The following is a 25101-nucleotide window of genomic DNA, read 5'->3' as shown; positions in this document are numbered from 1 at the left end:
TTTATGACTGTGTTTTAATAGTAATTTACGATTATATTCATAAAAAGTACAGTTTTCAATTAATCGTCTAAAAAGTGATTACAAATTACACTCGCCAACTGTAATAATGTGGTTGTGCAAAGCCGGCAACGCTGCAGCCAGAGCACCTTAGGTAGAAAAAAATTACATTCAGCCCTCTACTAGTGAGTAAAGTGAAGGAGTACGTACTGCTACGAGTATTTATGTTTTGCAGCATTGCTACATGTTGCATTTAATATTCACGAACAATTAAAAATCGCCTCTGATTGAGGTTCTGGCTGATATGTATATCTATTATCACGCAGTACATCTCACTTGACGATATGTGTCAGAGAAGAACAATTGTCTGCATGTATCTGAAGTTTGATTAGTGTAATATGTAGTTAATCGGCGATTGAGGGGGAAAGGAAATGGCCACCCTACCCCATTATCTCCTGGTTTAGTTGCCTCATAAGTGATGTCTTATTGGTATCACTTGTGAGGTTCAGACCTATCTTCGGACAGTTGACTAAACAAAAACAACTAAAAATCCTCAATGCATTGGTCGTATTAAAATATTATTTCACAAAATTTGCTCATAATGACCTGATCTATAACGCGTCTGAATTAATGTAATGTGCTTCCGTCCACTCTGTACACATGTATGTACGTTTATCTTTGTTTCTCGTGTTAACCTACTTTTTAACTTACACACTCTAATGCTTAATAGGGAAGGGTACAATCTTCTTTGTACCAATCCTAGACTCCCTTACAATGCAGGCCTTCCTAACCATGGGGTCAACACGATTCAGGGTGACGGCGGAGACATCACAGAACAAATACAAGACAAAGGACAGACACTCATGATGGGGAATGGAGGCAAAACTTCTCCTATACCAGGAATACTGGGTGAACAGTATAGAGCAGAACAGGTTTCACGACCTGGCGCGGCCTTGAGTCCCCCACTTCCGTGCGCATAGCCGCCGGCCGTGAAACCTGTTCTGTTCTATACTGTTCACCCAGTAGAATCACTGATCTTCTTATGTACTGAGTCAAGTACATACACGAACATTAAACTTCGTACACTCCTGTTACAGGAAAAGTTCAAATTAGTTTATTTTTGTTAAATTATGTAACGACTGTGATATTTGTGAGACTAAGATGTAAGGAGGAGAATATGAACTTAAGAAAGAAATTGTGAAGAAAGAAGGAAGAGTCCGAAATGGAAAAGAAAAAGAAAAGACAAGAAATAAGGAGGGTTGAGGAAGAAAGGAAGATAAAGACAGAAGGGTGAGCAAGAGAACAGTTAGATACGAAAACAAAGAGGAAGTGGAATGAATAAGGACGACAACGATGGTAAATGATATTAGTTATTATTACTACACTTTTATTATTACTATTACTCCTTATGCTACTATGACAATGACAGTGGTGTTGTTGATGAGTAAGGTTCGGATAAAGTAACTATATCAGGATAAGCTGTATAACTGTATAGGATAGGGTCTTGACTTGCTTCAGACTAAGTAAACATTACCCCCTAGCTGAAACTCTACTTGCTGGGAAGAGCGCTCCTCACCCCCTAGCTAAAAAATTTGTGAATGGACAGTTATAGCCAATAGGAACTGAATAAACGTCGTCGCTACTGTCGGCTGGGAGACACGCGACAACTACTTAATGTTTGTAAACAAAACGCAGGGACCAAGGCTGCCTATCCTGATACAGCTACTTTATCCGAATCTTATTGATGAGGATCGAGAGGACGAGGAAAGTTGAAAGTTATAAGCCTCGGATGAGAAATTAAAGAACTACGAAGTGAGGAAAAGTAGGAGAAGAGGAGATGAGCAAAGTAATAGAAAACGAGTAGATGAAGATGATAGAAGAAGAAGTAGGGGGAATTAAAAGGATTACTGTTACTTTTCTCTTCTCCTTCTTCAGATCAACTGATTTAGACCTTAGACTTGTTTCCAGATCAAGAAATTTGGATTCCCGGACATTTTCTTTACCTATTCTCTCGAAATACTCCCTCCCGGATCCAATTTCTCGAATGACTTTGCCCGAAAAGAAATTTCCCGAAACAAAAATAATCCATAAAAATGCCTATTTGTTGTGATGTAAATACTCATATATTGGATCTCATCTTCAGCGTTCCATCGAGAAACCATATGTGACTTTTGAATAATATTTCTATTTTTTTACGTGTTCCGACGCGATTACTTGATTTTCAGTCTCTCCACCTTTATCATAACTATCAAACAGAAGGTAGTTACCGCCTTGAAAGGTTTTTTTTAATATCTCTGGGATCTCCCGAAATTGTGTTCGATATTGGATTAACTGGTAGATCTTTTCGTCTTTACCTCCTTATAGCTCTCTTCAAATGTTCACATTCCGATAGCAATGTTAAAATACGTGAAGGAACTTTCTCAAAATTCGTCCAGAATTTAGTTCGTCTGCCAAGCGTTTCAGGTTTGCTTTTACAATTTCAGCATCAGTCTCTTCTCTATTGAGCGCATGAGAATGTGCAGTCCACGTCGCCTTTACTTATATAGCTCATGCATTTTGTCAAGACACTCGCGATGCGCAGTAGGGGAACAACGTTTCCGTCGAGGGGTAGGAGTAGAAGGGAAGGTCGGGCGTGTGTCTATCGAGTTCAAGGCAAAGGCTAACCCATTCCCCTATAATTCTTAAGTAGACTCACCCGATCTCGTGCGCAACTTTGTAGGAAGAGTGGGGGAGTGTCTGGACATAATGCATGAGCTGTACCTTGGCTTACCGTAATAACTCCTGCTTTACACTCCCTCTGCCTCAATTTCTTGCAATCTCAGTAAGTTTTTTTCTTCTGCCCATTTCTGTTTTTATAATAAATGTAACAACTTAGATTTCTTTTCCCGTAGGTTATAATTCTGGTCCGTTGTCCATTTAGTACTGTGTTACACTTCAAGACTTCGAAATGTTAATTTTGTGAAATACCTACGTAGCAACATCAAGACGCTGTTTGTGTATTATGCTGCTATAGAAACTTACATAATGGTATCTATTTTTATATAAATGATAGGTACAAAGTATATTCTGGATTACCGATTCGGGAAAATATCCATTCGGGAAACTAGATTCGGAAATGTGGGTTCGGGATTACCGATTCAGGAAGGTATCCATTCTACAAAACAGGCCTTCGAGATTTTTTTGTTCGGGAAAATTAATTCTGGAATTTTTTTGGGAACGAGAAATTTGTCTTGTCATGTGGTAATGACTAATGAGGCTTTTAGCGTTTTTTCTTTCCTTTCTTTGGGTTTATAATTAAATAAGGTGAACTGTATTCTGTTGCGTTCCATTCTTTGAATGTGACAACCATTAATCTTGCAGTTAACTTATTATTTCTGTAAGATAAAATACGTACAGATCTTTTCTGCTACTTTCTTTCTTTTAAACGAGTCACTCCTGCTGCTAAACGTGGAACTTCTCCATTGTTTCTGTTTTACTTTTGTCAGTTCGATTGAGGTACAATTCACACTTCCGAATGTCATCGGTAACCTACTGGCATAATTTCACAAAATTTATGTTAGACTATGTAATTGTCTAAGTTTAATTTTTTAGTGCCGTGCTATAAAATTTACCTACAGTAGTCTTACGTTCACGTGTTCTTTTCGGCAGCAGGACATCTTAAACCCCAAATAGGCCTAACTGAAGTTATTTATCTGCTCTGTTACTAGATTGTTAATCATTATTTGGCATTTCTTATGATTTTTCCATCTCAGATTCCATTACTGTAGTTTTTGTTTCTGAAATGTGAATGCTATATTTGTTTGCTATATATATCATTTTAGTTTATGGACAGATAATGGTTGTAGGTAAATTAGTTCTTGAATTAACGAAGATTGATTGGTCGTCTGCAAACAAAATAGTATTCTGATATTATCTTTAATAATTTTAAAGTTACCTTGTTCTCGTACCATTTCTCAATAACGTAGTTTTAATATACTGTATCTATAATTTACTAAAAAAAATAGCGAGATATACGTAGGTTGTAGGGCTGCCTTGTTTAAAACCTTGGTCAGTCTTTTAATACTTCAGTGCAAATTAATGAAATTTCCTTAGTCATTAATATTATATTTGCGCCGGAATATACACTTTTAACAACCTTTATATTATTATTATTATTATTATTATTATTATTATTATTATTATTATTATTATTATTACTACGACTTTGGTAATATAGTAGGTTCATAGATAACTCTATTTATTTTGTGATAGTGTATGGAAAAAAATAAGGCAGCTCTCATATTTTGAAGAAGAATAATGAATGAATAATTATAAGGCAGCTGATAAGAGCGGACTATGAACAACTCGTCACTTATCAGTGACGGCTGCGGATTGGCTGTTAGTCTGGGCACGTCTCCGACGTGTTGGGGCTCTGATCAAGGGGCTTAGAAAGTTAGAAACGTACGAGATTCTTTAAAGGTGTGGAATGGAAAAACAAACTGTAACAACGCCTTTTTATTTTGAGTAACAGAGTCTGGACGTATCATTAATTATTTCTTTCGCATGTCATAATCAGCTTACAACCTCATGACGCGTCGTAAAAGCAGACTAGACTGAGAAAACCATATATTCATCACTAGTACGACCGTGTGTAGAGGAATCTGCAGATTTATTTACGTATTCATATTCTTTCATGATGAGCCCCATGTTCTAGTAGTCAGAGCTTCCTGTCTGCAGTTCATAAGGTCTCGAATTCGATTCCCAGTTACAACACAGCAATTTTCTTGTGCTTGTCCATTTTCTGAAATTTAGGTTAAGTCTAGATTTGTGCATTGCAGAAAAAAGAATACATTGGATTGCAACGAATTATTTATTTATAGTATATATTCACGTTACACTTAAAGAAAATAAACTACATTGGTAACATAATGAAGAAGTGAATGGTTGCGAAATTAATAAAACATAAACAGTAGTATAAAGTATGTGGACACTGCTTTTCTTAACAGTCGCAGAAGTAGGCAATTGACTAGTCTTAGACAGCACAGTACTCTATCTATATTCTGTAGACTCCGTGCCTATCGAAGGCATAAATAAAATGTTGGTATAAGTCGCAAAAGAAATGGGTTATAGTGTAAGAGTTCCCACTCCGTGTTCAAATAGTTTACCCCCTTTGTTCCGGTTTTCTTTCTTTAAAATACGTCTCTTCAGTGGGTCGCCGTACTCCGGATCCGACATGTGGCCAAGGTATAGGAACTCTCGCAGATAGCTATTCCAAGTTCCAGCAGTCCCGAAATCCTTTGCTAAGACGCGAGATCACGTGCACCTGTTATTCTTTCTCTCTGCTGGATTCTCCCATTGGTTTCTAGGTTTATATTTTATTGATAGGGAAGTGATTTTTTTTGGTATTAACGATATACGCGAAGTGTGTTAAAAACTTAATTTTATGCTTGTAAAATGCAAAGCCCCCTTAAAGTAAGTGCAAAATTAAGTGAAATATTTTCGCGAAATTTATAGAAATCCACGAAATTACTTCATAATCACGATATTTTAAAAAAGAAAAAAAAATTATGAAGAATTCGCACGAAAAATGACTTTCTTCCAAATAAAACGTGAGAATTATCTTACTTACTTACAAATGGCTTTTAAGGAACCCGAAGGTTCATTGCCGCCCTCACATAAGTCCGCCAGCGGTCCCTATCCTGTGTAAGATTAATCCAGTCTCTATCATCATATCCCACCTCCCTCAAATCCATTTTAATATTATCCTCCCATCTACGTCTCGGCCTCCCTAAAGGTCTTTTTCCCTCCAGTCTCCCAACTAACACTCTATATGCATTTCTGGATTCGCCCATACGTGCTACATGCCCTGCCCATCTCAAACGTCTGGATTTAATGTTCCTAATTATGTCAGGTGAAGAATACAATGCGTGCAGTTCTGTGTTGTGTAACTTTCTCCATTCTCCTGTAACTTCATCCCGCTTAGCCCCAAATATTTTCCTTAGCACCTTATTCTCAAACACCCTGAACCTATGTTCCTCTCTCAGAGTGAGAGTCCAAGTTCCACAACCATACAGAAGAACCGGTAATATAACTGTTTTATAAATTCTAACTTTCAGATTTTTCGACAGCAGACTGGATAATAAGAGCTTCTCAACCGAATAATAACACGCATTTCCCATATTTATTCTGCGTTTAATTTCCTCCCGAGTGTCATTTATATTTGTTACTGTTGCTCCAAGATATTTGAATTTTTCCACCTCTTCGAAGGATAAATCTCCAATTTTTATATTTCCATTTCGTACAATATTCTGGTCACGAGACATAATCATATACTTTGTCTTTTCGGGATTTACTTCCAAACCGATCGCTCTACTTGCTTCAAGTAAAATTTCCGTGTTTTCCCTAATCATTTGTGTATTTTCTCCTAACATATTCATGTCATCCGCATAGACAAGAAGCTGATGTAACCCGTTCAATTCCAAACCCTGCCTGTTATCCTGAACTTTCCTAATGGCATATTCTAGAGCGAAGTTAAAAAGTAAAGGTGATAGTGCATCTCCCTGCTTTAGCCCGCAGTGAATTGGAAAAGCATCAGATAGAAACTGACCTATACGGACTCTGCTGTATGTTTCACCGTGAGAATTATCTTCGTTATAAAATATATATTAATATTTCTACATGTTTGATCGTTTAGCATTACATGCGTGTGACATTTGGCAACGATGTACGCATAGTTTCAGGGACTGCTTTCAGGGAGCAGCGCAAGCAGACAAAGGTTTTTTCTATTTCCCGCAACAACTGCCTTCGTGAGATCGAGAAAGGCAGTACCGTCACCCCCCCCTCACAGTCGAATGAGTTGAATTATTAATTTAATTAATGATGCAAACAATTGTATGTTAGTTTCAAAGGAATTGTTTCAATAATAAAATAACTAAAAAAATGTTATTTTATTATTTTTTAAATTTCTTTAGGGTGCGAAATATGCGTGAAATTCCTTGTTTAAACCATTTTAATCACCGAAATCGGGTAAAATAATCACCATAAAATCAAACCCCCATTTATTAATAATTTTAGTTAGTGTGAACTGTATATTTTAAGTTACACGTTTTCGAAAAAGTGTTAATAGTTATTTATTATTAGATGTAATTTGATGCTAATTCTTTTAGACAGATTGATCAGTATTTATTTTTTTTTAACTAATGACGGATACTTGATTTGCATAATTCACCCATATGAAGCCAATTATTTAGACTAATTTACCGACAGAGTCGTTGCCCAGGGTGCGCCATAGGAGGCTGGTCTACACTACACCCGCGATTGGATGATTATGGAGATTTGTTGGGATGCCACAGGAGAACTGGAGCTTCCCGGGGAAAACCCCTGTATTACCTGGTACAGAGGATTATACTGTAAGTCCAGCGCTCTAGCCGCGAAACCACCGTGTCGGCTGGATCAGTATTTATTCCAGGAAACATTCTAGTCGTTTACTAATTTCCTAAAAAGAATGTACAGTTTGTTTTTTTCTTTCCATTCGTTAGAATGGAAAAATGTCGGTTTCTACATGAGACTTGAGCAGTTATAATCAAATAGATTATGAAATAATTTTTTTTCCGTCATGCGTAATATAGTTCATTTTTCAGTGTCTGGGTTTACAAATCTATTTGGCATGTTATCACCTCTTATCGTTATCTGGAAGGATTTACTCTATCACGGTGAGATTACATTACCAGCTGGCGGCTACCTCCTGTTGTTCTTTTTTATGATATGAATTAACATTTTAGGACTCTTTATATTCTAGTTTTATTTTTATCTTATTGTTTTTATAAGTTGAATTAAAAAATTAAGCGTTTTAACTTAAAGTTTAAATTCAATCAAATAAATAGTCTATTCCACTGATATGAAGTAAGATATTGAAACAAACAACAGATTTTAAACATTTATTCCTGAATATAAAAAAATGGAATTAATGAAATTAAAAAAAAACGTACAAAAATGAAGAATAGCAGTATTTCACTTTTATGTTCTATTCTTAGTTCCTCTCCTTGCTCTAGCATTACAATCCGGTACAGGTTTAGATTTCTTTCTCGAGAAACTACTGTCGAGAATATAAGGTGTTGGGGCTGCCAACTTTAACTCTGCAAACATACTTCCTATTTATGGAATAACCTCAGGGAATTGAGAGAGAAAGTTTATTCAATTCTTGAAGTAACTTCAAAAGAAAGATGGAACACCGACTATTACTGCACTATACTCCAAGAAAAATCAACCTCACACTGGTAACCACGTTCAAGACAGCAGAAATATGCAACAACTATTTAACACTGATTACATCACGTAATAGCATTGGTTGCTCAGTTGGTACGCTTACGACGACCACGGACCCCGAGTTGAAATCCCGGCGTTGGCGGAGTTCTATTTGCGGAGTATAAAGCCAATGTCCTGAGGTTTTCTCGAGATTCTTCCGTTTTCCCCCGCCCACCAATTTCCCCAACAATTCCTCTTTCACTATAATCCGTTTCGAAAAACAGGATACATCCTGTGCTCGCACAATGTCGGATGGATCATCCTCCGTGGCGGTATTCCTCGTGATTTGTCCAAAGATTGGTAGATGGAAGTAGTGGTGGATTCTAGACGACACAGATGTGCAAAGAGAGACCGGGGCTCTGGAGCAGAGCACAATATTTTCTCCCTGGAGGGAATTTGACGACTCCAGTAGATCTCTGAGATAATGGCAAACCATCATTAGAGGTATGGTATTCGGACTTGTTTGCTGGAGAGGAGTACGTGGTGTGGCGGATGGTAGAGTCTGCTTAACCCAGCAGCACAATTGGTATACAACTCATTCCATAACGTGTGCACAAGAAGCCCTACTTAGGTTGAAGTGTATAAGAATGATGCCAATTCCAATTACATTCAAATTTTTTTAACAACAGGATCTTTTCTGTTAATACGAACTTCCGAAACTTTGGAAGCTTTATATACTTCATCCTGTAGTTGAAACATATAAAATTACTTCACAACCTATTCGTAATTAAATCATCAAATATTAATATATAATTCGTGAGTGTCATGTAATTCTGCGAAACCAAGCTCGCAAGACCACAGTGATTTTGAGAAGTGATTTATAGGCCTAATATATCTTCTAAACATTCCAGAAGTATCTTAATGCCTGTGCGGAAAGAAAATAAATGGCAACCATCATCATCATTATCATCATCATCACCATCTTCTTGTCCACACCTGTGGAGTAACGGTCAGCGCATCTGGCCGCGAAACCAGGTGGCCCGGGTTCGATTCCCGGTCGGGGCAACTTACCTGGTTGAGGTTTTTTCCGGGGTTTTCCCTCAACCCAAGATGAGCAAATGCTGGGTAACTTTCGGTGCTGGACCCCGGACTCATTTCACCGGCGTTATCACCTTCACCTCATTCAAACGCTAAATAACCTAAGCTGTTGATAAAGCGTCGTAAAATAACCTACTAAAATAAAAAAAAAACATCTTCTTCTTCTTCCTTTCATATTGTCCCGGAAGAACCATTATGATCTACAAGAAATTTTCCTTTCGTCTCTTTCTAGGGCGACCTAATGATCTTTTACCAAAATTTAAAATTGCCCTAATGATTCTGGATCTAGACATGCGGTTCACATGTTGATGTCAGTTTGTTCATATTGATGGATATAGTCTACTATGGGCTCATTTCCAGCTATTCTAAGATTTCATTATTTCTTATGTGGTCTCATTTGGTATAGCCCCCTGTTCGACGCAACTAGTCTGAGGGAAATTTACTTTGCTTTCAAGTATAGAAGGAAACAGAACCGGAGAATTTATCATATGACGATCCATGCATGAAATAAGTGGCAACAAATTAAATAAATTTTAAAGTACGAAATAAAAACAGGGTAATAACCAAAATATTTAAAAGTATAGCTAAAAAGAAGTAGGCTAAATCTAAAATGTTATAGTAGTGATTGTGCGAATAGTGCTGCGCATGATTAGGTTGTACTCGGAGCAGTTGTTTGCGCGTTTGCAATCGGAGACCTCCGATTACCTCCGATTTATCCCGCTGAGCATTTCTTTATTCGGATCATGCAGTGGTCCGAATTCGAGTATTTTTTCAGTAAGTGTGTACTGTTTTGTTCATTCTCTCATTTTTTTTTACTATCTTTTGTTATTTATTATTTTCTTTTGCTTTGCTTGAAGTACAGCCGACAGATTTTTTTCTACATTTGAAATTCATAGCATTTATGGAAGAGCGTGTTAGTTTTATGTTATTGATCAAATTAATGCAATTAAATTCAATTATTGCGAAATCTACAGCAAAACTATTTTTTGATAAATTTGAAAAAGTCAAGTAATGCAAAATGTGTTCGTGAAGGGAGGAACCACAAGGATAAAATAACATACTTACGGAGCTTATGCGGAAGAAGAATATATCCGATGTTCTTGAAGGATCAGCAACAAAATGTTAGCGAACGTAACGTTTACAAAGTATCTAAGTATTACTCGACTAAGGCGAGTGGAGTCGCGGGCGTAATGTGAACTATCGCGATGAGGTATTACGAACGCAGGAGCAGTAGTGCCACGGCTCCGGGCTGCAGGACTCCACTGGCCTTGGTCGAGTAATAACATAAAATTGGAAAGTAGAAGGAGAAGGAAGCATATTGGTGTGCTGAAGATCACGTGTGTGAGGAGATTTTAGATTATAAAGCGGACTGTGTGCATTGGGAAGTTGCTCATTCAAGAGAGATATATCATTATTTAATGCCTGAGTGATATATTCTTCTGCGATATGTATGTATGGGTTGTCATTTATATTGTGTCGTTTAAATGTGTTCTATTAAATGTGTTGCAAATTTTGATTTCCGTTTATTACATTTAAAGTCAGAAATATGGTCATTGTACCGGGTTCAGAAAATAATTTCCAACGTTAAATTTTTCCAACCTAGTAATCTTTTCTACGTATTTATTTCAGATTACAAGACCTCACATGTTACGAACGTTACGTCTTCTTTCTTTACGCATGAAGCAGTATATCCACTTCCAATCTTTACACCATCTCTTTGTACCAGCTCACCGAACTGACATTTTGTAAATGCAGTCTTCATGCTGCGCCTGTTATATAATTTTACATTTACGTGGATTTGTTTTTAAGACCACACGTCCTTAGATGCTGCTACATGCTACTTTCTCTACACAGGAAAATTTTGTAGGAATAATCATATTTTAATAATTTTATCCTTTTATTGCTAATGTTTAACATTTTAACCCAATCTACTTGTGATTTCATATGTACCATTGTATTTTATTATATACTCAGGTCTACTTCACATTTAAGACCCGTGTCTTTACTGTTTGTTTATAATATAAGTTGTCTGTACGTTTATTAATGATCTGAATATGGTTGAGTGGAACCGAAAACGTTAATCTATTATGTAAAAAACAGCATATTTATGTTTATTACACTTTTGATTTAATAAGTATGACGGTCTTAACAATAAAAACCTTGATAATTTACACAGCTTATCGGACCCAAAATGGTTTTCAAACTCTTAAATACTCATTTCAGTATGAACGATGTTTCCCTGTCCATAATATTCCTCGACTTTCATGCTCTACAGCTTGCCGATTGCAGGGGACTTGCTCCGCGTGTTATATGTAAGTATATGAACTTAGACTTTCTCGTATATCGACGTGCTTTCGGACAGATGCCCTACCATTATAAACTAATCAAAAGCCTACATAAACTGGAAAGTATCTACATTTCACTACCAATTTATAACTATTAATCAGCTAATAAAGGGGACAAAGGACGATAGAGAACAAGGTGATCTGAAATATGAATTGAAATCGTACTTGAGGATATACAACCTCAGAAATGTTGCGTATAATTAATTTCACAGTTTTAATCACGATTTCTTTGTCTCGAAGAAAACTACATTTATATTATTTCCATTTATTTTAAAATTGAAATTTCTTACGAACTATACATAGAATTTTGTGTTTATCTACATAATTACCTTACATTTTTTCGTAACTTATTATCTACACTTCACTGAAACTTCAGCGGTTATTCAAGTAGTGTATCTCTCTGATACAGACTTGAAAAACGAGCTAAAATGTCCAATCTCAATATGATAATGCTAAAGAAGGCGTCTTATCCATCCTACAACCTATTTATACAGATAATTACGCCATTTTTAAATACATGAGGTGGAACGATTAAGTCCCGTGTCGCAGCTACGTGGTCTAACGCGTTACACCTTGGATTAACGTTACGGAATGAACGCTCGTTCCAGTCTTCGTGAGGTAGGAATTTTCTCATGAAATTTTTATCTATGTATGGAACCGGTACCACTCAGCATTGCGATGTATTTGTCTTGTTTCGCAGTATACTGTAGCTGTAATGGCTGGAGGGATCGTAGTGCTAACCACACGTTACCCTCGTACTGATCTGATGGTTGTTCATCTCTGCTGAGGCATGTGGATATGAGGCCAGCAGTTAGTTTGTGTGACTTAGCGCTCCGTGGATTGTGGCGTAACGGAGTTCTTTGTTTGGTGTTTAGATCAATAATACTTACTTACTTACTTACAAATGGCTTTTAAGGAACCCGAAGGTTCATTGCCGCCCTCACATAAGCCCGCCAGCGGTCCCTATCCTGTGCAAGATTAATCCAGTCTCTATCATCATACCCCACCTCCCTCAAATCCATTTTAATATTATCCTCCCATCTACGTCTCGGCCTCCCTAAAGGTCTTTTTCCCTCCGGTCTCCCAACTAACACTCTATATGCATTTCTGAATTCGCCCATACGTGCTACATGCCCTGCCCATCTCAAACGTCTCGATTTTATGTTCCTAATTATGTCAGGTGAAGAATACAATGCGTGCAGTTCTGTGTTGTGTAACTTTCTCCATTCTCCTGTAACTTCATCCCGCTTAGCCCCAAATATTTTCCTTAGCACCTTATTCTCAAACACACTGAACCTATGTTCCTCTCTCAGAGTGAGAGTCCAAGTTTCACAACCATACAGAAGAACCGGTAATATAACTGTTTTATAAATTCTAACTTTCAGATTTTTGGACAGCAGACTGGATGATAAGAGCTTCTCAACCGAATAATAACACGCATTTCCCATATTTATTCTGCGTTTAATTTCCTCCCGAGTGTCATTTATATTTGTTACTGTTGCTCCAAGATATTTGAATTTTTCCACCTCTTCGAAGGATAAATCTCCAATTTTTATATTTCCATTTCGTACAATATTCTGGTCACGAGACATAATCATATACTTTGTCTTTTCGGGATTTACTTCCAAACCGATCGCTCTACTTGCTTCAAGTAAAATTTAGATCAATAATAAATTTATTAATAAATTAATAGCAAAAAAGTAGCTAAAATTATTGAAAAATTCCAGACGGTAAAAAATTTCAGAAATTGTTAGCCACCTTCAGAGAATAAAAATATTAGTGTTACATTGCTAGCATATCAATACAAATCCACTGGCGATATTCGGGTCGTCCTAGGAAACAATGGATTGAAGTCTGAATGACCCTAATCTTATCTTTATGGAGCTTTCGATCATGATGATGATGATTATACACCGTGACCCGCTTAAAACACTAAGAATAAATATCTAATGAAAACTCATTTAATTGAAACTGTTAACATTTTCTAATACCTACAGTGTTGAAATTTTAATACAGTTCAACATGACTACCAGTTGTAATACGGCAGATGTCGAGCCTGTTTTCCACCTCTCTCCAGGTAATCCTCAGCATATCAATAGTGACATTTTCAAGCGCAAGGCGGATTCTGAGCTTCAAATCATCGAGGTCAGCCACTGGTGTTCTGTGTACTTGATCCTTGACGAATCCACACAGAAAAAAAGTCCAATGGTGAGAGATCTGGTGACCTTGGCGACCAAATTATTGTCTCGGATCCTCTACCAATCCACCGTCTGGGAAAATTGTCATTGATAAACTTGTCTCCAATGCGAAGTGAGGAGGAGCTCCATCTTGCTGATAAATGGTTCCTGCAGGAAGCAGTGGCACGACATACAACTCCAACATATCTAGATAGATTGAACCAATTTCTGTAAGTTCAGAAAAAAAGAAGGAACCTATCACACGATCTTTCGATAAACCACACCACACATTGAGTGAATCGCATTCATGTTGAAACACAACAGACGGATTCTCACTTCCCCATATTCTATAATTGTGTCTGTTGACTTTTCCTGATACGTGGAAAGTTGACTCGTCAGAGAAACGCACAAATGATCTAAGTACGAATTGTTTTCGTAAATTTTGCCCAAAACCCTCGCAGCAAAATTTAACCTCTTTTCTTTATCACCGGACTTGATCTGCTGTATGATTTGAATTTTGTATGCTCGAAGACGGAGCCTTTTGCGTAAAACATTATGAACAGGAGGGAGGAATCTGGAGTTGCAAACTTTCTTTTCGGATTGATTTTCTTGGACTTCTTGTACAGGAGGTCCATACGACTTCAATGTTCTCTTCAGAAATTCTTTTCTTAACATGCCTACCACTGCTCGACAACAGGATTCATGTTTGCTTCAACTTTGCATCTCAGGCCATTATTTTCTTCTCAGGAATGGGATCATGTCTTTGAAGGTTGTATTCCCGACGAAATCGGCGTTAAACATGCTTCACAGACTTTGTTTCTGCTAACCAAAGAACACACGAGAGTTTCTGCTGCACAGTCCATATGGCTAGTTTTACAGAATTAGTTTGCTGTTATTTATTTATTTATTTATCTATCTATCTATCTATCTATCTATCTATCTATCTATCTATCTATCTATCTATCTATCTATCTATCTATCTATCTAACTATCTATTTATCTATCTATCTACCTACCTACCTACCTACCTACCTACCTATCTACCTGTCTGTCTGTCTGTCTGTCTGTCTGTCTATCTACCTATCTACCTATCTGTCTGTCTGTCTATCTATCTATCTATCTATCTATCTATCTATCTATCTATCTATCTATCTATCTATCTATCTATCTATCTATCTATCTATCTATTTATTTATTTATTTATTTCCCCATGGCAACCATTGTTACATAAATTGCAAGATCTGCACTACCTGACTAGATATATTTCTCTTTGCCATATATATTTGGAGTTAAAACTATTTATTTTATTGGTGTTTTAAGCGGGATATGGTGTATATATAGATGTCTAAATATGTGCGCCGTGTTATGCATTTGAAAACAAACAAAAAGTGAATTAACTAGTTGTCTATATGTCTTAGTTACAGAGATACGACAGAGGAAAGGTATCAGTGAAAGATGTCGTTCCTAACTACGTAAATGTTTATTGCCCCAGTTTGTTGTATCATAACAGGTGTTCAAAATGTCTACTATTACAATCACGCATAGGTGTGCTCATCTCTGCCATGAACTCTTTGGTTTTGAAAGAAAAGAGAGTTCCGAATATCAGCACATACCTCCACAAATGGTCTCGAGTTGGATGTCTTCCAGCATACACCAGACCCTTTAGATCACCGAATAACCAAAAAATCACAAGGTGTGAAATCGGGTAATCTTGCTGACCACGGAACAGGTCCGTTCCTCTCAATCCATCGTCTTGGATATTCCATGCCCAAATGTATGGGACAATGCGCAGCATACGTACGGGCAGCATCACACTCATTTCAGTACGTTCTCCATTACAATTATTCTCATCGTCTCCCATTGTGAGGGAATCTGTAACTAAATCGTTCAAACAATTACATTAGTTTATATGTTTTTTTTTTTTGTTTGTTTACAGGTGTATAACACGATGCACATGTTTAAAGTATACAATAACGGAAAAATTGCGTATTTACATTTATCCATTACGTATCGTACTTATACCATTATTTTCGTGTTTTCTCCATTCATTTTGTTCCAGAACTTTTAATGGTGTTCACTTGCAAATATGGTCGCAGTATTTAATGTCCCTAACCTCATCATAATGCGTGTTGAGCTGTGGATGCGACATGTTTGTCAAGGAGGCGCGCTTCTCTGAAGCATCTCCCACGCCCTTTGCACGTTCCTCGCTTAAACTTGAGCGAAATTTCTATCAACTGCAGGTGTTACGTACCTGACTGGGATGGCGATCACGGGCAAGGCAGGTGACTGACTCTAGAGTGAGTGACTCGAATCTCTGAGCGAGTTGACTCATACAACTGTACAAGGAATTTCAGTGAGCGTCTTCTGCATTCCACAATGGTTGTAGAGTTTTTACTCAAGATGGCTGTGTATTTCTCGAACCAACGTGTAGGCCTAACTAACAGTAACATTTAATAAAATGCAAATTTAATACGCTCTACGATAATAGATATGAATTTAAATAAAATACAGGTCGTCTTGTAAATGAAGCTAAGTTATTGAAGACGGAAATATTATTCATGGAAAAGAGTTACATATAGACTGATATTCATCCATTCAGACATTCAGTCATCCATTTATCCATCCATCCACATTGCATATACATACATACATACATACATACATACATACATACATATATATATACATACATACCATTAATATTTTATGTTCAAATTCAAATTTAATTTTGAAATCCTATTTCAGCCTACAGAATTTTGAATTCTAATGTTAAACCTTATTTCGAATGCTTATATTTTTAAGTATAAAGCAGAAATAGCCTGAATGTTATAGCTTATACGCAGGATGGGAGACTTACATAAATCTCTGTAAATTTGTCTATACAACAAGTAAGTGCTGATATGCGGTTAGCGCGTCTGGCCGCGAAACCAGGTGGCCCGGCTTCGATTCCCGGTCGGGGAAAGTTACCTGGTTGAGGTTTTTTCCGGGGTTTTCCCTCAACCCAATATGAGTAAATGCTGGGTAACTTTCGGTGCTGGACCCCGGACTCTTTTCACCGGCATTATCACCTTCATCTCATTCAGACACTAAATAACCTGAGATGTTGATAAAGCGTCGTAAAATAACCTACTAAAATAAAAATAAAAAAGTTCTGATAGAAAACTGTAAGTAGGAGTATTATGAAATGTGTACAGTAATGTAAGGTTAAGGGTGTTTGAGAATAAGGTGCTTAGGAAAATTTTTGGGGCTAAGAGGGATGAAGTTACAGGAGAACGGAGAAAGTTACACAACACAGAACTGCACGCATTGTATTCTTCACCTGATATAATTAGGAACATTAAATCCAGACTTTTGAGATGTAGCACGTATGGGCGAATCCAGAAATGCACATAGAGTGTTAGCTGGGAGGCCGGAGGGAAAAAGACCTTTGGGGAGGCCGAGACGTAGATGGAAAAATAATATTAAAATGGATTTGAGGCAGGTGGGATATGATGATAGAGCCTGGATTAATCTTGCTCAGGATAGGGACCAATGGCTGCCGTATGTGAGGGCGGCAATGTACCTCCGGGTTCCTTAAAAGCCAGTAAGTAAGTATACAGTAATGAATTTTCCAAGACGACAGTCAAAAAATTGTATTTTCAAGTGCGAAATAACACCGAATTTATGTTTTTTGAACGAAATAACGCGGAAATTAACCAAATTTTTTTACCGAAATGTAAGATTTTTATTTACCGTAAAATAGGATTCCTATTTATAATTACTTACACAGCATAGTTTCATTCGTGGTAATTGTCAATAAAATTGTGATTATGTTTTATTTATACGTCTTCAACTTAATTATGAGCGTCCCTGTAGGCGGAGCAAGATTTTATTTTTAATCAATTAATTAGCAATGTAGTAGTAACCACGTGGTTATATAAAATCCATGGACTATTTTATAGCGGAACGATATTTGACGAGATAAATCCCAAGATTTTCCATGGGATTACCTTCTTTTCGTCTTAGACTAGGAAAAACTTCGGAACAAACTGAACCAGGTAATCAGGTCAAACAGAATTCGAACTCACGCTCCAGCTCACAAATCTCTCTCCTTACGAATAGAGCATGCCAGAGGCCTGGATTTTCAATATCACTGCATTTCCTCTCACTCAGAACTCCTCGCTCCAACTTGAAAATAGTACTAGTGACATAATTTCTAAATACGTTATCAAATTTGGTTACTATATTATATCCTACGTTAGTCATCCTTGCCCTAGCCAATAGGCCTATAATTCACAGCTATTAATCATTTTGGATTTATAGTTTAGCTTGTAAATCTTACATATCATTGCTAGTAAATAATGAGTACGAAGTACGCGGTTTTAACTTTGAATAACGTTTATCTACGAGTCTGTTCTAGACACAAAAAGATAAGTCACGCTGGCGAGTAAAGCCTTGGCTTTTATCCTCCATTAATATGAACACTCTTCAGCCTGTCTCTCTCAACAACAAAATAATTCCTTTCAGTGCTACTGTAAAAAACCTCGGCATCTATTTCGACTCTAATATGAACTGGAATACGCAAATCAGATATATCTATAGAAAAGTTTTCTCTATCATGCATTCTTTGAAACGACTGAAAAATTTCCTTCCTACTAAACTCAAACAAATTCTAGTACAGATTCTTGTAATGCCTCACTTTGACTATTGTGATGTTATATATAGCGACCTAAGTGCTGACCTTACTCAAAAACTTCAACGTGTACATAATGTCTTCGTCCGATTTATTTTCGATATCCGCCGACATGATCATATATCGGAATATTTTCTACGACTCTCCTGGCTCCGCTTGCAAGATCGACGTTTAATACATTCTATTTGCCTGCTATATCGAATTATACATGATTACACACCCAACTACCTCGCCTCTCGGTTTACTCTCCTAGCTTCACATCATAATCGAAATATACGTTCACAGCACAATCTGTTGCTATCAATACCACGTCATCAGACATCTCTGTACTCAAGTTCTTTCTCAATAGCCATGGCCCGCTCATGGAATTCGCTGCCGCTGGAAATCAGGGGTAGTCTTAGTCCTCAGTTGTTTAAAATTAGGTTGTTTAGAAATATTTTAAATGCAAAGAATTAGTTTTTTAGGTATAATTTTTATTTATTTATTTTATTATTATTATTACTACTATTATTACTATTATTATTATTATTTTACACAGTCATTACTTTATTTTTCCATTAACACTTATATCTAGGTAATTGTCATTGTCTCAATGTAACACGTGCTGTGCTGATCATACTAGTTCTACTATTCCTTTAGTTGTGAGATTATAGTCATATGTATTAATTCATTTTTCTAAGTTAATACTGTATACTAGAATGTATTTTCCTGTTTGTGATTATGTATTCAGTCTCTTTTTTATTATATACTTTTGTATTATTGTTATTTTAAAGTTAATACTGATTGTGTATTTGTATTCAGTCTCTCTTTTTTACTTAATTTTGTTTATTATTATTTTTAAGTTAATATTTGTTTACCGGTATGTATTTTTCTGTATGTGATTTGATCCTGGTTGAGTGGAAGAGACGGTCTGATGGCCTTAACTCTGCCAGGGAAAATAAAACTATTATTATTATTATTATTATTATTATTATTATTATTATTATTATTACTGAAAATATACAACAATTTTCGCTCTCTCTCAATTTTTAATGACTTGCCACGTCAAAAGTTAAATTGCGAGTGAAATATCTAAGTAAAGACGAGATTCTCAGGTCGATATTCATATTTTAACTAGCTTTTGTGATACATTTTAAGAGTTTTGGTACGGTTTGTTTATAAAGCTTTGTTATGTTGAAGAAGACTGATACATAGTTCGCTTTAACGTCGCCTGCACTCTGCAGATAAGAATATCATGGCGAAGCAAGCGAGTCGACTTCATACAATCATGAATATATTTAATGGAATTCAAAAAATACATACTGTATACACAAATACATTATCATATAACGGGATCTTGACAACCGGGGCTTCTCTGTTTATTTATTTATGAAACCGTCACGGTGATCTAATAGCTACAGAGCTAGATTTATAAACCTGTAGGACCACGAGGATTTTCTTCGGGATCTCCGTTTCCTTTGTGGTATCCCAACAAATCATCATCATCATCATCATCATCATCAACATAGGCCAGTCTCCTATGGCGCACCCTGGGCAACGACTCTGTCGATAAATTGGACTCACAACTGGCTTCATATGAGTGGACGACGAAAAGTCAAGTACCGGTACCCGCCATTAGGAAAATCATATTTATTTATTTATTTATTTATTCATTCATTCATTTATTTATTTATTTATTTATTTAGTTATTTACCTTTTGGTATTTGTGTTTTATTTTCTTTAATATCAGTTATTCATAGATTTCAAAAAGACATACGATTCGGTTAAGAGAGAAGTTTTATATGATATTCTTATTGAATTTGGTATTCCCAAGAAACTAGTTCGATTAATTAAAATGTGTCTCAGTGAAACGTACAGCAGAGTCCGTATAGGTCAGTTTCTGTCAGATGCGTTTCCAATTCACTGTGAGCTAAAGCAAGGAGATGCACTACCACCTTTACTTTTTAACTTTCCTCTAGAGTATGCCATTAGGAAAGTCCAGGATAACAGAATTGAACGGGTTACATCAGCTGCTTGTCTGTGCGGATGACGTGAATATGTTAGAAGAAAATCCACAAACGATTTGGGAAAATACGGTAATTTTACTTGAAGCAAGTAAAGAGATAGGTTTGGAAGTAAATCCCGAAAAGACAAAGTATATGATTATGTCTCGTGACGAGAATATTGTACGAAATGGAAATATAAAAATTGGAGATTTATCCTTTGAATAGGTGGAAAAATTCAAATACCTGGGAGCAACAGTAACAAATATAAATGATACTCGGGAGGAAATTTAACACAGAATAAATATGGGAAATGCCTACTATTATCAGGTTGAGAACCTTTTATCATCCAGTCTGCTGTCAAAAAATCTGAAAGTTAGAATTTATAAAACAGTTATATTACCGGTTGTTCTTTATGGTTGTGAAACTTGGACTCTCACTTTGAGAGAGGAACATAGGTTGAGAGTGTTTGAGAATAGGGTGCTTAGGAAAATGTTTGGGGCTAAGAAGGATGAAGTCACAGGAGAATGGAGAAAGTTACGTAACACAGAACTGCACTAATTGTATTCTTCACCTGACATAATTAGGAATATTCAATCCAGACCTTTGAAATGGGCAGGGCATGTAGCACGTATGGGGGAATCCAGAAATGCATATAGAGTGTTAGTTGGGAGGTCGGAGGAAAAAAGACCTTTGGGGAGGCCGAGACGTAGATGGGAGGATAATATCAAAATGGATTTGAGGGAGGTGGGATATGATGATAGAGACTGGATTAATCTTGCTCAGGATAGGGACCAATGGCGGGCTTATGTGAGGGCGGCAATGAACCTCCGGGTTCCTTAAAAGCCAGTAAGTAATATTTGTATGCATTTCTATTTGTTCCGCGCCGTGGCGTCGTGGTCTAAAGCATCCTGTCTAGAACTCGCGTTGCGGAATGCGCGCTGGTTCGAGTCCTCATGCAGGAAGAAATTTCCTCGTGAAGTTTCTGCTAATAGATGGGACCGGTGCTCACTCAGCATTGTGATGCATTTGGGGAGTTACGATAGGTAGCGAAATCCGGTTACGAAAGTCAGCTATAACGGCTGGGGGAAACGACCAATAAATTGTAATTCGGTATCGGAGAGCAGTGTCGAATCGAATAAGCTGAAGACTACTTCAAGTTGCTCTTCCATTCTTATTTCGACATTTCTTCTTCCTGATTCTGGATAGCCTCCCAATTGATAAATCATTACAAGCATTCATTTGACGTGTCTAGGACACCACAGAGTTGCGACATTATTTCTTTGTTCCCGCCGCGATAACCATGGAAATAATATAGATTGCTCAGACATGAGCGATGCGTCTCTTAACCAGCACAAGGAGTTCAATTAGGCCACTTGCTAAAATAGGCGTGACTCACTGAAAGTTATGTCAGGACCGCAAACTGACGACCCATCACTTGCACGAAGGACTTGTCAAAGGAATTGACCTAGTTTATAAACATTTTTGGAGCTGAAGGTGCAGTCCTCGAGTTCTCTCTCATTCCACGAACTTCCTGCATGTGATTATTTCGATCCCGTTGTGTTTGACACTTTCATTAAACTGTTGTGCAGTTTCTGATACTGCTTAGTAAAGAGTAAACCGTAAGTAATAAAATTAGTTTCAGGGGTTATTCTTTGAGATATTTCAAACAAAAAAGTTTAATACAATTTTGTTCGTTTCGGCTTCCTTTTCGAAATAAAAAGTGTTTTATAAGAAACATTTCATAGCGTGTTTTGGGAAAGCCATTGATTTAATCCCCTAATCAATTTAAGAGAGCAGTGTATTATGATAATAAATGATTGAAAGAATTAAATTTTGTCCCTTAAATGTGCGGAAATTTGATCTGAGCAAATGTAACTTTTCGTTCTGTAAAGGAATTTTAAAATGTTACATTTGTTCGGATCAAATTTCTGCACTTAAAGGACAGAACTGAAAACTTAAACTAACTGAGCATATTGGGAATTTTTTTCCCCGAAATAGTACATTTATTTAGTATTTATTGCTACATAAAATACAAAATAAATACATATTATTTACATAGCCCACATCCGTTTGAGCAAGCTCTTGTTCGAGTCGGTTTCCATAATAACCATTTTGTACTGAAGGACATAACAAATATTCAATAAAAGTACAAAACAGATACAATTATTACAAAACAGGGATAATAACGAAAGAAGAAAGTGAGAATCGAAACCACGCCCGAGCGCTAACGCCTGAGCACGCCGGTGCTTCATTATTTAACAAACATTATTAAAGAGAATTATGCAATTATAATTTTCACATACCGTGGTAGGACACATGAGGTAATTATAAGCTATGTACACAGAGTTTATTTAGCGTTCATAAGAATGTTTTATTTATAAGCATAAAATTTACTCTGTCACACGTTAAAAGTGTTAAGATTATTAAAAAGGTATTTACCTTCGACAGACGGCCCGTTTCGACGCTATTTGTCGTCGTCTTCAGTGTCTCTTGAACCACTTATTATTTTACGACGCTGTATCAACATCTAGGTTATGTAGCGTCTGAATGAAATGAAGGTGATAATGCCGGTGAAATGAGTCCGAGGTCCAGTACCGAAAGTTACCCAGCATTTGCTCGTATTGGGTTGAGGGAAAATCGGGGTAAAAACCTCAACCAGGTAACTTGCTCCGACCGGGATTCGAACCCGGGCCACCTGGTTTCGCGGCCAGATGCGCTGACCGTTACTCCACAGGCGTGGACAAGAATGTTTTAGAACTGACATATTTCACAAGAGCACATTTCACGAATAATAAATTTCACGCGCAAAAAAAGTAATGTTAATTGCTCACTGTTCCTCTCAGAGAACAGCTGATCTCTCTCTAATGACGCATATTGTAGACTCAGGCCTGTGCCTTACGAAGACAGTAATAAAGGCGACAAACACGTAGAACACATCCTTACTGCTATTAATACCGACTGCCTGAAATGGTGAGCACTCTTACTATCCTTTAATCCCCATGACTTGCGATAGGGGTAACTTTACGTTAATTTTAGTCTTGTTATGTTATGTGTTCAAAGTTACCAAAGTTTTCCAATAGATGAGCCATCTAATTCGGCAAATAATACATGCTTACTCGATTGGGCGCGTTGTGCAAAGAGATATTTTTGCATATAGCCTATATATATATATATATATATATATATATATATATATATATATATATATATAATGTTGGAACATGAGAGAGACAACGAAGACATTACAGTCTTCGTGTTATTTCATATGAAAAACTAATCGAAAGATTTGTGCTGAAATCCTTAAGCGGTTAAAACATGAAGGAATGGGTCTTGAGGACAGTGAATATTTTTATAACAAGGTGGAACAAACAGGACAGGCCGCCTGCAGAGCGAACATTTGCGAATATCGAACTTCGCCATACTCGACAAACTTGAACCGAACATAGCATCTGTAATGGACGATACATGTGTGTGTGTCAAGAAGTGTAGCAGATGTCCACCAGTTAGGTGGTGCATAAGAAGTAGATGTGCAGATAGTTCATAACGGAAAGCGTCTGGATGCAACTCGCCGTGTTGCGTGATCGTCGAGCAAACAGGGAAACCTGGCGTCGTCGCGGCGCTAACAGCTCTGTGCTTGTTTTTGCAGGTGGATCCGCCTCCCAGCTACGACGAAGTGGTGGATAAGGCGCCCCGTTACTCATCGCTCTTCCAGGTCACGGAATCCGGGGAGCTCATCGCGATCTCCGGCCACAACGCGAGGTACAGTTCGCATAATTCTTGTTTGCTCCTCCTTTTCAATCTTCCTCTCTCTTGATCTTCACTCTTACCGCATTTTCTGCTTCTCTCTTATTGATATTTACACCAACGATATATTCACTTATTCTTGCTTCCCTTCTTCCTATCTTACATACTTTCTTTTATTTTCTGTTTTAAATCTCTCATTTTTGCTTCTCCCAATACTCTTTTGCCGCTGTTTCCTTCCCTATTTCCATTACTACTAATTAGAATTCTTAGTTTTTAGTACTTTAAGAAGTTTAATAAAAGCTTCTGCCCAAGAGCAAGTATTTCACTGCAAACCCAGCATTCTCCAATCTTTCCTATTTTCTGACTTCGTCTTTGTCTCCGCATATGATCTATATTATCTTAATGTCGTCTAACATCTGAAATCATCTTTGCCGCTGAACTCTTCTCCCGTTCACCATTCTTTCCATTGCATCCTTCAGCAGACAATTTCTTCTCAGCCAGTGACTCAAACAATTCCTTTTTCTCTTATTTTTCTCTTCCTACTCACTTGGAAAGAGATAATATAAATTATTTTATCACTCAAATTATCATCAGAAAATCTAAATATCTACCTTGTAATAATATGCAATAAATAGCAAGGTGTGTTACATGAATAGGGTAAAGGTTGGTAATATTGTGATAGTTCTTTTTGAGAATTTATTACAATTTTACTGAGCGAGAGGAAGATCGGTTTTTCGCGTCAACGTGCTAAGGGAATGTTCTTGGACAAGTTTCTGCGCAAAACCTGTTCTTCTGTCGCCCAGTAAAATTGTAATTCTCAAAAAGAACTATCACAATATTACTCGTATCACAATATTAAC

The 25101-nt window shown here is 37.0% G+C and overlaps 1 protein-coding gene across 1 annotated transcript in view; it reads left to right on the top strand.

The window, feature by feature from the left end:
* Positions 1–25101, top strand: part of LOC138705172 (uncharacterized) — a 141649-nt gene that overhangs the window by 93319 nt on the left and 23229 nt on the right. The window contains exon 3 of the mRNA XM_069833876.1: positions 24144–24256. Within this exon, the coding sequence (XP_069689977.1) occupies positions 24144–24256 (113 nt within the window). The remainder of the gene's footprint in view (positions 1–24143; positions 24257–25101) is intronic.

This window comes from Periplaneta americana, chromosome 8 (genome assembly GCF_040183065.1).
Source record: "Periplaneta americana isolate PAMFEO1 chromosome 8, P.americana_PAMFEO1_priV1, whole genome shotgun sequence".
NCBI classification, from domain to species: domain Eukaryota; kingdom Metazoa; phylum Arthropoda; class Insecta; order Blattodea; family Blattidae; genus Periplaneta; species Periplaneta americana.
Note: the sequence above shows the minus strand (reverse complement) of the source record. Positions and strands in the feature narration are given on the sequence as shown.